Source organism: Salvelinus sp. IW2-2015, linkage group LG18 (assembly GCF_002910315.2).
Source record: "Salvelinus sp. IW2-2015 linkage group LG18, ASM291031v2, whole genome shotgun sequence".
Classification (NCBI taxonomy): domain Eukaryota; kingdom Metazoa; phylum Chordata; class Actinopteri; order Salmoniformes; family Salmonidae; genus Salvelinus; species Salvelinus sp. IW2-2015.
The window spans coordinates 32,752,415-32,768,069 of NC_036858.1; the positions used below are offsets into that span (position 1 = coordinate 32,752,415).

The following is a 15,655-nucleotide window of genomic DNA, read 5'->3' on the forward strand; positions in this document are numbered from 1 at the left end:
TATCACATTTGACATTGTCATTTTCACACAAAAAATTCAACAATGATGGAAAGATCTGTGTGTTGTYCTTGTTAATGCAGACAGAGAAGAGCTCCAACTTCTTAATCATAGCCTCAATTTCATCCCGCGCATTGAATATAGTTGCGGAGAGTCAGATCATTCAGATCATTCAGGCGAGAAAAAACATCACCCAGATAGGCCAGTCATGTGAGAAACTTGTCATCATGCAAGCAGTCAGACAAGTGAAAGTTATGGTCAGTAAAGAAAACTTTAAGTTCGTCTCTCAATTCAAAAAAACGTGCCAATACTTTGCCCCTTGATAACCAGCACACTTCTGTATGTTGTAAAAGCATTACATGATCGCTGCCCATATCATTGCCTAGTGCAGAAAATACACAAGAGTTCAGGGGCCTTGCTTTAACAAAGTAACCATTTTCACTGTAGTGTCCAAAACGTCTTTCAAGCTGTCAGGCATTCCTTTGGCAGCAAGAGCCTATCGGWGGATGCTGCAGTGTACCCAAGTGGCGTCGRGAGCAACTGCTTGCACGTGTTACCACTCCATTATGTCACCCTGTCATGGCTTTTGMRCCATCAGTACAGATACCAACACATCTTGACCACCAAAGTCCATTTGATGTCACAAAGCTGTCCAGTACTTAAAAAATATCCTCTCATGTTGTCCTAGTTTCCTGTGGTTTGCAGAAGAGGRTGTCTTCCTTAATTGACCACCCATAAACGTAACGGACATATACCAGGAGCTGTGCCYGGCCCGCCACGGCTGTTGACTCATCCAGCTGTAACGCATAGAATTCACTGGCTTGTATGCGAAGCAGTAATTATTTCAAAACATCTGCCATGTCACTGATGCGTCGTGAAAGAGTGTTGTTTGATGAAGTCAAGGTTTTGGCCTTTTCCCCCAGCATTGTCCCAGCCATATCTGCGGCAGCAGGAAGAATTAAGTCCTTCACAATAGTATGGGGATTGCCTGTCCTACCCACTTCGTAGCTCACCATATAAGACGCTTTTAGCCCCTTCTTATTCATGGTATCTGTTGCTTTTATACATGTCTTATTACTCGAAAGTTGTCTTAGATATCGCTCAAAAAACTCCCGTGGCTTATTTTTTAAATTGGCATGTTTTGTTTCTAAATGTCTGCGCAAGAGTGATGGTTTCATTGAGTTGTAAGATAGTACTTTTGCACATATAACAAACTATGGCTGAGGAAAGGCACTACTCTCAATATAAGTGAACCCCAAATCAATGTAGTTCTCATCATATTTGCGCCTCTTCGATGGTCCGAAGTCCGTCTGTTGTTCGGTGCTTTCCCGGGTAAGGGGGCAGTAGCTCTTTGRCTGCATAAGATTCTGTCAGTGTCCATGCTAGCTGGGCTAACAACAAATGTAGAATTACTGATGCTAGCATTGGATGTGCTCGTGGAAGCAGAACAACTTGTGTCGTCGACAGTTGCAGGTGTAGTACTGCTGGTGGTAGCAGTACTACCGGTAGAGCTGGTATGTGTCTCTTTGGACACAGGCCCTACTTTTTTTTAACCATTTATCAATTTTTGAGCGACCGGAATGAGCAGCAGCCTTGTTTGGCTACATACTAAACGTTAGTGGAATTCCCGCGAGAGAGTAACGGTTAATGTGATTGGATGTTAATTATTTCACTAGGCTACTTGTGTTTGACATTATTTAGCTGAACACTAGATGGTTTAATTTTATTTTTGGCAGTGAAACGAGGCTACTCAGGCGAGGGGGGAAAAAACTCACCCAAATGAATAGACAATTTGGAAAATATAAATGGACTGTTTGAAAATGTGAAGATAAAAAAAAAAAAATGATATATATATTTTTTTAATTGCTCGTACCCCCGACGGCATTGCGCATACTCCCAGTTTGGGAATACCTTCCGTAGGCTACTTTGATTAGCTTACATTCCTACTTGTTTGGCTTTACTGAAACAATTGTTCCTTGATTGTTGCTTTAAATCTGATACATGTGTATTTTCTGAGATATAGGAGCTGACTGAGATGTGAAATCAGAAAGTAGGTTAGAAACATAAAAAGGGGGGTCGGTGGGAGAGAGGGAATGTAAGGGGAGACAAAGAGAGGAAGAGAAGAGTGAGGGGATAGGAGGGGGTTTGCAGCCATGGAGAGAGGAAATGCATACCTTCTCCAGCAGCGGAAAATAGCCCAGCTGATGAGCGATTCGCAGAGAGAGGCACACACAGACCAGACCAATACAGACCGAGAGAGAGGGCAGTGAGAGAGTGAAAGACTGAGACTGACCAAGTGTAACTTTGAGTTCAACAAAGATCCTGCCAAGTTATTACCACATACTGTGTCCACCAGCTTGGATACTTCAAAGTTTGGAACGAGAGAGCTACAGGGAGCTGGATAGGGAGGAGGGAAGGAGAGAGATAGTGGTAGACAGGACGGCAGGGGAGGGCAGCAACAGGCTAAAGGCAACATATTAGGGCGCCAAATAAGGCAGAGAGAGAATCCAGACACAAAGGAGGGGAAATGGAAGAGAAGATGTTGTGAAATGCACATTGAAGATCCTGCTAGGCTCAGGCGGAGAGCAGGGCGGTGTCCACGTGTGGCTAGACAGTGGGCAGAGGATCGCTGTGGTCAGTAGATCCGACTGTTGACTGCCAGGGTTACCTCACCGCCGAATGCCGTGGTTGGGTGCGAAAGGGGCGTGGCTCTGGGGACAATATGGCACATTATTTGCTCTGCTGGGGGGGCGGGGCTTTGGAAGACATGTGCCTGGATGCCCCCTACCCGGCCATCTACCGGTGAGTTCCTCACTTCACTGTACTTTACCTCCAATTGTCTGTTTGTTTGTCTGTCTGTCTGAGGTGTGTGGACCCAGACAGTGTTAAAGGGATAGTTCGCCCAAATTACAAATTTAGATATTTGTTTCCTTACTCTGTAAGCAGTCTATGGCCAAGGTATGACAGCAATCCATGCTTTGGTTTAGTTTCCCTGGCACTGTTTCCAAATACTAACGTTTTAGCATTTGTGGCACGTATCCCGTTCAAGTCATGGGAGTGATATTAGCCTTTTTTGCACATAATAAATAAATAAATAAATAAATAAATAATAAATAATCCTAAAGTATCTAAAAATGATTTTGAAGCTCACTAAAGTCACTTAACAATGATTTGAACATGATGTGCGAAAAATGCTAACATCGGTTCCCTTGACTGTTAGCATTTGGAAACAGTGCTTGCCACTGCTAGGGAAACTAAACCAAAGCATGGATTGCTGTCATACCTTCTATGTAGACTGCTTACAGGGTAAGGAAACCAATGTGTCATTTTGTAATTTGAGTGTTTGTTTGTGTTTCCCAAGGCAGTGATTTCCAAACTCAGTCCTGGGTGCCCCAAATGGTGCATATTTAGTTTTTTCCCCTAGCGCTACACAGCTGATTTAAATTAATCAACTCATCAAGCTTTGATTATTTGAATCAGCTGTTTATTGCTAGGGCAAAAACCAAAACGTGCACCCCTGTGAGGCCTCAGGACCGAGTTTGGGAAACTCTGCTTTAAGTTCTCAAAGAAAGTAGAGGCTTACTTTATCAGGTGCTTGTTTGTAATGAATGGTCCAACGTTATGAATAATTAAGTGTGAAATGATTATGAACAAGATGGCGCCGACAGAGATGGTCGCTTCGCTTCAAGTCCTTAGGAAACTATGCAGTATTTTGTTTTTTTATGTATTATTTCTTACATTGTTACCCTAGGAAATCTTAAGTCTTATTACATATTTCCAATAGTTCTTTCCGGCTGTAAGAGCGACGTCAACTTACCACCAGGAATACGAACAGGAATACCACTTTCCCGAAGCAGATCCTCTGTTTGGACCACCACCCAGGACAATGGATCTAATCCCAGAAGACGACCCAAAACAACTGCGCCGCAGAAGGAGTGGCCTTCTGGTCAGGCTCCGTAGATGTGCACATCGACCACCGCTCCCGGGTATACTACTCGCCAATGTCCAGTCTCTTGACAACAAGGTAGACAGAATTTGAGCAAGGGTTGCCTTCGAGAGACGTCAGAGATTGTAACATTCTCTATTTCATGGAAACATGGCTCTCTCGGGATATGTTGTTGGAATCAGTTCAGCCACCGGGCTTCTCCATGCATCGCGCCGACAGAGATAAACACCTCTCTGGGAAGAGGAAGGGCGGGGGTGTATGCTTTATGATTAACGACTCATGGTGTAATCATAACGACATACAGGAACTCAAGTCCTTCTGCTCACCCGACCTAGAATTCCTCACAATCAAATGCAGGCAATATTCCCTTCTAAGAGCAATCTCGTCAGTTGTCGTCACAGCTGTGTGCATTCCCCCTCAAGCAGACACCAACATGGCCCTAAATGGCCCTAAAGGAACTTCACTGGACTCTATGTAAACTGGAAACCATATATCCTGAGGCTGCATTTATTGTAGCTGGGGATTTTAACAAAGCAAATTTGAGAGGCTACCTAAATTCTATCAGCATATTGATTGCATAACACACGGGGGTAATACACTCGACCACTGCTACTCTAACTTCCGCGATGCATACAAAGCCCTCCCACGCCCTCCCTTCGGAAAATCCGACCACGACGCCATCTTGCTCCTACCGTCTTATAGGCAGAAAATCGAACAGGATGTACCAGTGACTAGAACCATTCAACGCTGGTCTGATCAATCGGAATCCACGCTTCAAGATTGTTTTGATCACGCGGACTGGGATATGTTCACGGTCAGCCTCAGAGAATAACATTGACTCTGTGAGTGAATTTATAAGGAAATGCATTGGAGATGTTGTACCCACTGTGACTATTAAAACCTACCCTAACCAGAAACTGTGGATGGATGGCGGCATTCATGCAAAACTGAAAGAGCGAACCACCGCATTTAATCATGGAAAGAGGTCTGTGAATATGGCTGAAYATAAACAGTGTAGTTATTCCCTCCGCAAGGCAATCAAACAAGCAAAATTCCAGTACAGGGACAAAGTGGAGTCGCAATTCAACGGCTCAGTCACGAGACGTATGTGGCAGGGTCTACAGGAAATCACTGACTACAAAAAGAAAACCAGCCACGTCACGGACACAGTCGTCACGCTTCCAGACAAGCTAAACACCTTCTTTGCCCGCTTTGAGGATAATTCAGTGCCACCGTCAAGGCCCGCTAACAAGAACTGCGCTTTCCCCCCTCTCCTTCTCTGTGGCCGAAGTGAGTAAAACATTTAAACGTGTTAACCCTTGGCAAGGCTGCTGGCCCAGACGGCATCCCTAGCCACGTCCTCAGAGCATGCGCAGACCAGCTGGCTGGTGTGTTTATGAGTATATTCAATCGCTCCCTATCCCAGTCTGCTGTCCCCTCAAGATGGCCACCATTGTTTCTGTACCCAAGAAGGCAAAGATAACTGAACTATATGACTACGGCCCCGTAGCACTCACTTCTGTCATCATGAAGTGCTTTGAGAGACTAGTCAAGGATAAAATCACCTCCACCTTACCGGCCACCCTAGACCCACTTCAGTTTGCATACCGCCCTAACAGGTCCACAGACGATGCAATCGCCATCACCCTGAACACTGCCCTATCCCATCTGGACAAAAATAATACATACAGTTGAAGTCGGAAGKTTACATACACYTTAGCCAAATAMATTTMAACWMMGTTTTTCACAATTCCTGACATTTAATCCTAGTAAAAATTCCCTATCTTTGGTCAGTTAGGATCACCACTTTATTTTAAGAATGTGAAATGTCAGACTAATAGTAGAGAGAATGATTTATTTCAGCTTTTATTTCTTTCATCACATTCCCAGTGGGTCAGAAGATTACATACACTCAATTAGTATTTGGTAGCATTGCCTTTAAATTGTTTAACTTTGGTCAAACGTTTCGGGTAGCCTTCCACAAGCTACTCACAATAAGTTTGGTGAATTTTGGCCCATTCCTCCTGACAGATCTGGTGTAACTGAGTCAGGTTTGTAGGCCTCCTTGCTCGCACACACTTTTTCAGTTCTGTCCTCAAATGTTCTATAGGATTAAGGTCAGGGCTTTGTGATGGCCACTCCAATACCTTGACTTTGTTGTCCTTAAAGCCATTTTGCCACAGCTTTGGAATTATGCTTGGGGTCATTGTCCATTTGGAAGACCCGTTTGCGACCAAGCTTTAACTTCCTGACTGTTGTCTTGAGATGTTGCTTCAATATATGCACATAATTTTCCATCCTCATGATGTCATTTATTTTGTGAAGTGCACCAGTCCCTCCTGCAGCAAAGCATCCACACAAGATGATGCTGCCACCCCCGTGCTTCACGGTTGGGATGGTGTTCTTCGGCTTGCAAGCMTCCACCTTTTTCCTCCAAACATAACGATGGTCATTATGACCAAAAAGTTATATTTTTGTTTCATCAGACCAAAGGACGTTTCTTCAAAAAGCACGATCTTCATCCGCATGTGCAGTTGCAAACCGTAGTCTGGCTTTTGTTTATGTTGGTTTTGGAGCAGTGGCTTCTTCCTTACGGAGCGGCCTTTCAGGTTATGTCGATATAGGACTCGTTTTACTGTGGATATAGATACTTTTGTACCTGTTTCCTCCAGCATCTTCACAAGGTGCTTTGCTGTTCTGGAATTGATTTGCATATTTCGCACCAAAGTACATTCATCTCTAGGAGACAGAACGAGTCTCCTTCCTGTGCGGTATGACGGCTGTGTGGTCCCATGGTGTTTATACTTGCGTACTATTGTTTGTACAGATGAACGTGGTACCTTCAGGCATTTGGAAATTGCTCCCAAGGATGAACCAGACATGTGGAGGTCTACAAWTTTTTTTTCTGAGGTCTTGGCTGATTTCTTTAGATTTTCCCATGATGTCAAGCAAAGAGGCACTGAGTTTGAAGGTATGCCTTGAAATGCATCCACAGGTACACCTCCAATTGACTCAAATGATGTCAATTAGCCTATCAGAAGCTTCTAAAGCCATGACATCAATTTCTGGAATTGTTTAAAGGCACAGTCAACTTAGTGTATGTAAACCTCTGACCCACTGGATTTGTGATACAGTGAAATAATCTGTCTGTAAACAATTGTTGGAAAAATTACTTTTGTCATGCACAAAGTAGATGTCCTAATGGACTTGCCAAAACTGTAGTTTGTTAACAAGAAATTTGTGGAGTGGTTGAAAAACGAGGTTTAATGACTACAACCTAAGTGCATGTAAACGTCCGACTTCAACTGTATGTAAGAATGCTTGATGATGACTACAGCTCAGCATTCAACACCATAGTATCCGCAAAGCTCATCATCAAGCTGGAGGCCCTGGGCCTCAACCCCGCCCTTTGCAATTGGGTTCTGGACTTTCTGACGGGCCGCCCCCCAGGTGGTGAAGGTAGGAAACTACATCTCCACCTCGCTGACCCTCAACACTGGGGCCCCACAAGGGTGCGTGCTCAGCCCCCTCCTGTACTCCCTGTTCATCCACGACTGCGTGGCCATGCACACCTCCAACTCAATCATCAAGTTTGCAGGCGACACAACAGTATTGGGCTTGATTACCAACAACTGACGAGACAGCCTACAGGGAGGAGGTGAGGTCACTCGGAGTGTGGTGTCAGGAAAACAACCTTTCACTCAACTTCAACAAAACAATGGAGATAATCGTGGACTTCAGGAAACAGCAGAGGGAGCACCCCCCTATCCACATCGAAGGGTCAGCAGTGGAGAAGGTGGAAAGTTTTTTTTWAAGTTCCTCGGCATACACATCATTGACAAACTGAAATGGTCCATCCACACAGACAGTGTGGTGAAGAAGGTGCAACAGGGCCTCTTCAACCTCAGGAGGCTGAAGAAAATGGGCTTTTCACCCAAAACCCTGACTAACTTTTACAGATCCACAATTGAGAGAATCCTGTCGGGCTGTATCACAGCCTGGTACGGCATCTGCTCCGCCCTCAACCGCAAGGCTCTCCAGAGGGTGGTGTGGTCTGCACAAGACATCACCGGGGGCAAACTACCYGCCCTTCATGACACCTATAGCACCCGACGTCACAGGAAGGCAAAGAAGATTGTCAAAGACAACAACCACCTGAGCCATTGCCTGTTCACACCATCCAGAAGGCGAGGTCATTACAGGTGCATCAAAGCTGGGACCGAGAGATTGAAAAACATCTACCTCAAGGCCATCGGACTGCTAAACAGCAATCACTAACTCAGAGAGGCTGTTGCCTACATGGAGACCCACTCACTGGCCACTTCAACAAATGGATCACTAGTCACTTTAAACAATGCCACTTTAATAATATTTACGTATCTTACATTACTCATATCATGTAGCCCATCTGTAAATAGCCCATCCAACTACCTCATCCCCATACTGTTATTTATTATTATGTTTTGCTCCTTTGCTCCCCAGTATCTCTACTTGCACATTCATCTTCTGCACATCTATCACGCCAGTGTTTAATTGCTAAATTGTAATTATTTCACCACTATGGCCTATTTATTTCCTTACATCCCTTATCTTACCTCATTTGCACACACTCTATATAGACTTTTTCTATTGTGTTATTGACTGTGTTTGTTTATTCCATGTGTAACTCTGTGTTATTGTTTGTGTCGCACTGCTTTGCTTTATCTTTGCCAGATCGCAGTTGTAAATGAGAACTTGTTCTCAACTAGTCTACCTGGTTAAATAAAGGTGAAATATATATTTTTAAATATGTATATACTGTATTTTATACCATCAATCCACCTTGCCTATGCCGCTCGGCCGTCGCTCATCCATATATTTATATGTACATATTCACATTCACCCATTTTAGGTTTGTGTGTATTAGGTAGTTGTTGGGTAAATGTCAGATTACTTGTTAGATATTACTGCGCTGTCGGAAGCACAAGCATTTCGCTACACTCGCATTAGCATCTGCTAACCACGTGTATGTGACCAATACAAATTGATTTGATATGTGTTACTGTGACTCCTAGCTGGCTGGACAATGTTATACAGTGTCTGGTAATTCAATTGATTTACAGGGTGAGAGAGTGAGCGTGTGTGTTCAGAGAAACTATGTGGCAACTCGTGGTGTGGTTAATAGAGTGTGATAAATACCTGTTGGCTCTGGTCCCTACGATAGAGGCTCACCTACAGTGTTCTCAGATCAGCCAGCAGGCTTGGCTTCACCTAGGAGTGGGGGAGTTCTTCAGTTACTATAATAACCTACAACCAAAGAAGTTCTAGAATGTTACATTCTCCCTGGGCCATGTGTTGGTCTTCGTCCAATCATTTCAGCTAACTTGCAATTTCCTGACCTGAGACTCGTCAACTGAATCAGCAACATAGATTTCCTGTTCATTGCCTCTGTAAATAAACTGTAGGGCCTAGATTTCCGCTCTGTGTAGATTGCAGTGTTGAATTATTGTTTAGGGTTTATATTTTTGGTTAGAAATGTGTTTAGTGAAAACCCTTGAAGTTAATAGTTTGGGTTCTGGCTCTCTGAACCATCTGTACATCCAGGATACGTCAAGGGCTCAATCAATCATTCATAGTACAGATTAGAACTGGTGTAAAATCTCTCTGAGATCTTAACAGGGAAAGGAATTTGACACCTTCAAGTAGACYTAATAACTTCCCAAACAACTCTGTGTTTCTCTGTAGCTGTGGTATCTTAAAGTGAATACATATATACTATATATGCTGTGTCGTCTTTAGTGACTGTGGAATGTTGTGTCCTGAGAAAAAGGCAAAGTCAACAAGGGAGAGATATCAGTTTTCACTCTGGAGCCTGAATGTTATTTAGTGACCACACACGCTCATCAGTCCTGTTGCGGCTCTGTTCTATGGTGGAGACTTTGCATAGCCTCAGTCGAAGATCAAATGCATCAGAGCACAGATAAGGCCCATTGTTCAGCGTACTTTGGTTATCTTCTAGATGTAATASCTTCAAAAAATACATTAAAAAAGTGCTTCAACTGGGGCTTTGTATGTCCATCTTAGTAGTGTTCTCAGGGTGTGTTCTCAGAGGTGATATGTTGTCTAATGTCAGCACTGTCAGCCCTTGTCAACAAAGGCAAGAAGGAAGCACTTTCTCAGCATCTGTGTGTTGACTGTTCTCGTGATGCAGCACAACCAGTTTATGAAACTGCGGTCTTGGGGACATAAGATGTTGGCTTGCCATAGAGCCAATTTTTCTACTTTACAACCAACTTTACAACCAACGTTTTAAGAACAAATAAACTCAGCCCCCTTCTATACATCTCCCCACTCGCCTCCTTTGTGTGGGATCATCCTGTTAGAGGGGGTGACTCAAAGGGCCGGTGGAATGAACCAAACACAGCACATGGATGGGGGCGTTCTATATCCTGAGATCGGTTGCAACCTTACTGTGGAGGTGTGAGAGGAGTCCTGTGTTTGAGGAGAAACTCTCTTGATTTAAAGCATGGTGGACCACTAACCAAATGACCATTCTGTTAGTTCGGGTGGGCAGATTACTTCAATTTATTTGGATGGGGAATCACCCACTGCAAATGCATGGGCATGTCTGCAATGCATGCATGTAACTCTACTATGTTGTTGTTGACTTGCTGACAGTTCCATCCATGGTCTTAAAGTGGCTCTCTGATTATTTTCTCAAATGTCTGCAGAGACAGAAGTCTGACTTTAGTGAATTTGCTTTGTGGGTGTAGTTTGTAAATGAAAATGTTTAACCTTTTGAAACATCTCTCTTTTATAGATAATTTCTTCTATTATGGAGATGTATCTTGTCCTTACATGACCCATATCATTGCACACAGATATTCCAGCAGTGAAGAGCTTATAGTAAAGCACTGTGCATTAACTTTATTCCAGAAATTCTCTGGCACATTTCCATTTCAGAAGTACAATAAATAGATAATCTTTTTTAGAGACAACCCAAAAAGCACCAACATTTTCACTTTTTGTCACTTTATTAATTAACGTCTACTGTTTGGAATAATACTTTCCAATGCATATTATGTTATGAGCTGTAGTAGCACATTCATGCACAAAAATCTTTTTTGAGGTTGTTCATCCTGTTGAGAAATAGAGAGAGTCCTATGAGTTAGGGTCATGTTAAAATCCTAAATAGACACTTGATTCTCTGCTGCTATTAATAAGAGGCTGAAGGTGGAAGGGCTGGAAATAATTAAATTCAGGCTGCTTGTTATGAGTGTAAGAAATGCTTGCTGAGCAATGGAGCAAATCCACGGGCGCTTCCCTTAGAGACACTAGCTCTAAAACAGAGCACCAGCACCACATTACTAAGACAACAGCTCACTCAATCAAGCCTGGTGGTCTTGTAAGTATAAAAGCAGTGGATAATGTCTTTGTGTTGTGTGTGAAGAATCCAATACTTTACATTGTATGCAGTACAAACCAAAGTTATTGTGGGAGCATCTCCTCGAAGAGTATGAGTTAGGCCGTTTGAGAAGGTTTGGATCCTAAGCAACCTGCCGACACGTTGTTTAACGTACAATAGACCAACATAGGTACTGTAGTACAGTGCCTTCAGAAAGTATTCATACCCCTTAACTTATTCCACGTTTTGTTGTTACAGCCTGAATTCAAAATGTATTATATATTTACCCGTCTACACACAATACCCCATAATGACAAAGTAAAAACATGTTTTTAGACATTTTTGCTAATTTATTGAAAATGAAATACAGAAATATCTCATCTACATAAGTATTCACACACATGTTAGAATCACCTTTGGCAGCGATCACAGCTGTGAGTCTTTCTGGGTAAGACTCTAATAGCTTTTCACACCTGGATAGTACAATATTTGCACATTATTCATTTTTAAAATTTTCAAGTGCTGTCAAGTTAGTTGTTGATCATTGCAAGACAGCCATTTTCAAGTCTTGCCATAGATTTTCAAGCCGATTTTTAAGTCAAAACTGTAACTAGGCCACTCAGGAACATTCAATTTCATTTTGGTAAGTAACTCCAGTGTATATTTGGCCTTGTAATTTAGGTTATTGTCCTGCAGAAAGGTGAATTTGTCTCCCAATGTCTGTTGGAAAGCAGGCTGAACCAGGTTTTCATCTAGGATTTTGCCTGTGCTTAGCTCTATTCCATTTATTTTTATTATAAAAAAACTCCCCAGTCCTTGCCGATGACAAGCATATCCATAACATGATGCAGCCACCAAACAATTCCACCTTGACATTATGGGGTGTTGTGTGTGTGTGTGTAGGCCAGTGACACAAAATCAAAATGTAATCAATTTTAAATTCTGTYTGTAACACAACATAATGTGGAAAAAGTCAAGGGGCGTGAATACTTTCTGAAGGCCCTGTAGGTCAAAGCTGTGTGATGGAAAACCTTGGTAGAGCATGGGTAAAGTAGGCATTGTGGTGCTCATGTGAATTTCCATTCTTTTTTGGCTTCAGACCAATGCCTACATCTCACTTAAAACAGTTTATTTTGTTTTTAATATAAATATGTCACCTTCCAGTGACAACCATCTGCTTTACTATGTTTGACAACAGTATGATTTTACTGTTGCCGTGTTCTTGTTCTTCCTTATTCAGTTAGTGAAATGTAATACAGTTACATTTGAAACAGAACCTAATGTTTCTGGTCTAATAGTTTGTTACCCAGCTACCTGTTATAATAGTGCTATAACAGCATCATGTGAGTCATCTCTCCTCTTGTCGTCTGTCAGGGAGAAGCCAGGCCACTGGGCTCCAGACCCGTTCCCACAGCAGGACGTGGGCGAGCGCTTAGCCCTGGGCAGCACCGAGGCCCTGGCCAACGGCAACAAGGCTGACCTGCAGGCTGCTAAGCGCCTAGCCAAACGCCTCTTCAACCTGGACGGCTTCAGGAAGTCTGACGTGGCCAGGCACCTGAGCAAGAAGTGAGTATACTGGAGCAGTACCAGCTGGTCCCAATTCGAGCTATAACCCTCCCCTTGGTCCTTACCCTTCAATGTTTGCAGATCTATTAGGTGGAAGTGGAATCTTTACCATTACATTGCTTATAACTATCCAGACCCCTCAGATATGCTATCATTGAGGGGTTAGGGCCAAGATAAGGATAGGTAGTGATTTGGGACGGGTTGTACATAGGCCAGGTACCTGTTCACTTCTCTCTGCCTTTGTCTTTTGTTTACCTTTCATGCACAGTAAGTGTGTGTGTGTGTGTGTTGTGTCTTTTTGCAGTAATGAATTCAGTCGGATGGTGGCAGAAGAATACCTCAGTTACTTCAACTTTTCAGGCCTTACTATTGACCAAGCGCTAAGGTAAGATATCTTTCAGTGGAAATGGTTAAAAATGTAGCACAATGACCTAGTCACCCCCCCCCCCCAATGAATAGTGAACACTCACAATGCTGTATGTCTTCCACAGAGCCTTCCTGAGGGAGTTTGCCCTCATGGGAGAGACACAGGAGAGAGAGCGAGTGCTGGCSCACTTCTCTAGGAGATATCTACAATGCAACCCCAATGCAACACCCTCTGAAGGTAAGACGGGGACAGGTGTGCCTTCCAAGGTGTCAACATAGCAGACACATTTACCAGTAGGAGCCAACTCTTTCACTGATACTGCACGAGAACTCACTGAAACATCTCTCTCTCTCTCTCTCTCTCTCCCTGCTCCAGACAGTGTCCACACACTGACCTGTGCCCTGATGCTGCTCAACACAGACCTGCATGGCCACGTGAGTACCTGTGGGGGAGCCAGGGGCTAGAGAGCCGTGGAGGGCTCATGTTGAAATGTGGGTAAAGAGCTTAAAGTTCTCTAGTCAAAAAGAAAGACCATTAAAACAATGTGATATATATATATATATACCCTATAACATATAACTACAGCGGTAGTTTTTTCCTAGAGGGGTCCTTAAGGAGACAGCGCAAGTGAAGGTGCCCCTTTCTCCCTCCTCAGAATATCGGCAAGAAAATGTCCGTCCTGCAGTTCATCGGCAACCTGGAAGGGCTAAACGACGGAAAGGATTTTCCCAAGGAACTGCTCAAGGTGTGTTGAATTAGTTAGAACATCCTGTAGAAGCGCATATCGATGTGTCGAACCATGTGCATACAACCACATGCGTACAGTGGGACCCTTGTTTCAGCTGCATGACCTCTATTTGACCACATGATCTCTTGATATCCATGAGTCGGTTTCCGGGTTTTCCAGATAGTGTATTGTTGACATCAGAGTAACTTGCACCACAGTGGAGGCTGCTGAGGGGAGGACGGTACATAATAATGGCCGGAACAGAGCAAATGGAATGGACTCAAACACATGGAAACCATGTGTTTGATAACATTCCACTGATTCTGCTCCAGCCATTACCACGAGACCGTCCTCCCCAATTAAGGTGCCACCAACCTCCTGTGCCGCAGATAGTGTGTGTCCTTTTACAGGCATGATCCAGCATGATGTATTTCCTTCCTGTTGTAGTGGAAGGGGTTTCTGACTCTAGGGTCTGTTGACCATCTTCTGGTCTGTTGACCACCTCTGAGCTGTTGTGTGAACAGAGCCATATTGTATAGATCAGAGAGAGAGAGCCAACATGTTCTACCTCCCACTCTCTCTCCTTCCTCTTGCCCTTCCACTCTCTGCCTCGCTCCTGTGAACAGCATCACCTCCTACTCMCTTGTTTTCATCTCTCCCTCCCTCCATGTCTCTGTGTTTATTACAGTCTCTCTCTCTCTCATTCTGTTACGTATCATGTCACCCCATGGCAGATCATTTTCCATCTGCCTGCTTGTATTCTTCGCTCGTCCTCCATTTTATTTATCARGTTTGTCCCTCGTTCTCTCTCKCTCTCTCTCCATCGCTCCTCTGCTCTCCGTCTATGGCGTTCCTATCTCTGTTCCACCTACCTCTGTGGGAACTCAGCCCAGCTGCCTGCAGCCCACAGAGGTGGCCAAGCTATGTTCCTCCCCAGGCTCTCTCAGTTAACTATTCATATCACAGCTGAGTGCTCCATGAAATATTATGGAACGCTTCACAATCGCTTCTGTGTCACGATCTTTCACAACAGACCGACCAATTTCATATATCCATCTCTTCATTCATCTCTTCATCCATCCATGTTTTTCATCATCCATCCATGTCTTTCATCATCCATCTCGCCCTCTGTAATGGTTTGCGCTGGTCTGTAAGGGGTATTAAAGCAGCACAGAAAGATTGTTCAAGTCAACAGGCGGTGTCTATTGGTGCAGAGAGGAGGCTGCTACAGAACAGTAGTCAGTGGGGCAGGGCTCATATGGTAAATTACGGGTGAGAGGGAGGACAGGCCTCTAAGTAAATGGGAATTTGGCTGTCACATGGTGCCCCCTGCTGTGTTGAGCGTTTTGTCATGGTATTATCATACAAGGCGTTACAAATCACTCTGTCTTCCTTGCTTGCTGCTTCCACTGTTTTCTCTCTTTCTATGTTTCTCTCTCTCTCTTTCTTTCTCTCCATATTCTTCTCCATATCCTCTATATTTCATAACTTAGTTGTCAGTATTTTGTGTAAAGTATGAGTAATGTTGCTGTGTCTCTTGGGTGGTGATTATGCAGGGTATGTTAATGCAGACAGTGTGGTGTACATTTCCCCAAGAAATGATCTGAGCGTCAAGGGCGTAGTTCTCTGTTGCTGCGCTGCACAGCACAACTTGTTAAAGTGGAGAGG

The 15,655-nt window shown here is 43.7% G+C and overlaps 1 protein-coding gene across 2 annotated transcripts in view; it reads left to right on the forward strand.

Annotated features, from left to right (window-relative positions):
* LOC111978582 (PH and SEC7 domain-containing protein 1-like) overlaps window positions 1–15,655 on the forward strand; it is a 44,458-nt gene that overhangs the window by 10,615 nt on the left and 18,188 nt on the right. The window contains exons 1-6 of one of the 2 annotated variants that reach the window (XM_024008703.3): window positions 1,974–2,799; window positions 12,702–12,893; window positions 13,198–13,278; window positions 13,385–13,497; window positions 13,636–13,694; window positions 13,916–14,005. In XM_024008703.3, coding sequence (XP_023864471.1) covers window positions 2,720–2,799; window positions 12,702–12,893; window positions 13,198–13,278; window positions 13,385–13,497; window positions 13,636–13,694; window positions 13,916–14,005 — 615 coding nt within the window. In that variant the 5' untranslated portion in view covers window positions 1,974–2,719. Of the gene's footprint in view, window positions 1–1,973; window positions 2,800–12,701; window positions 12,894–13,197; window positions 13,279–13,384; window positions 13,498–13,635; window positions 13,695–13,915; window positions 14,006–15,655 lie in introns of those variants that run through there. The other variant, XM_070448431.1, reaches the window with a different exon arrangement.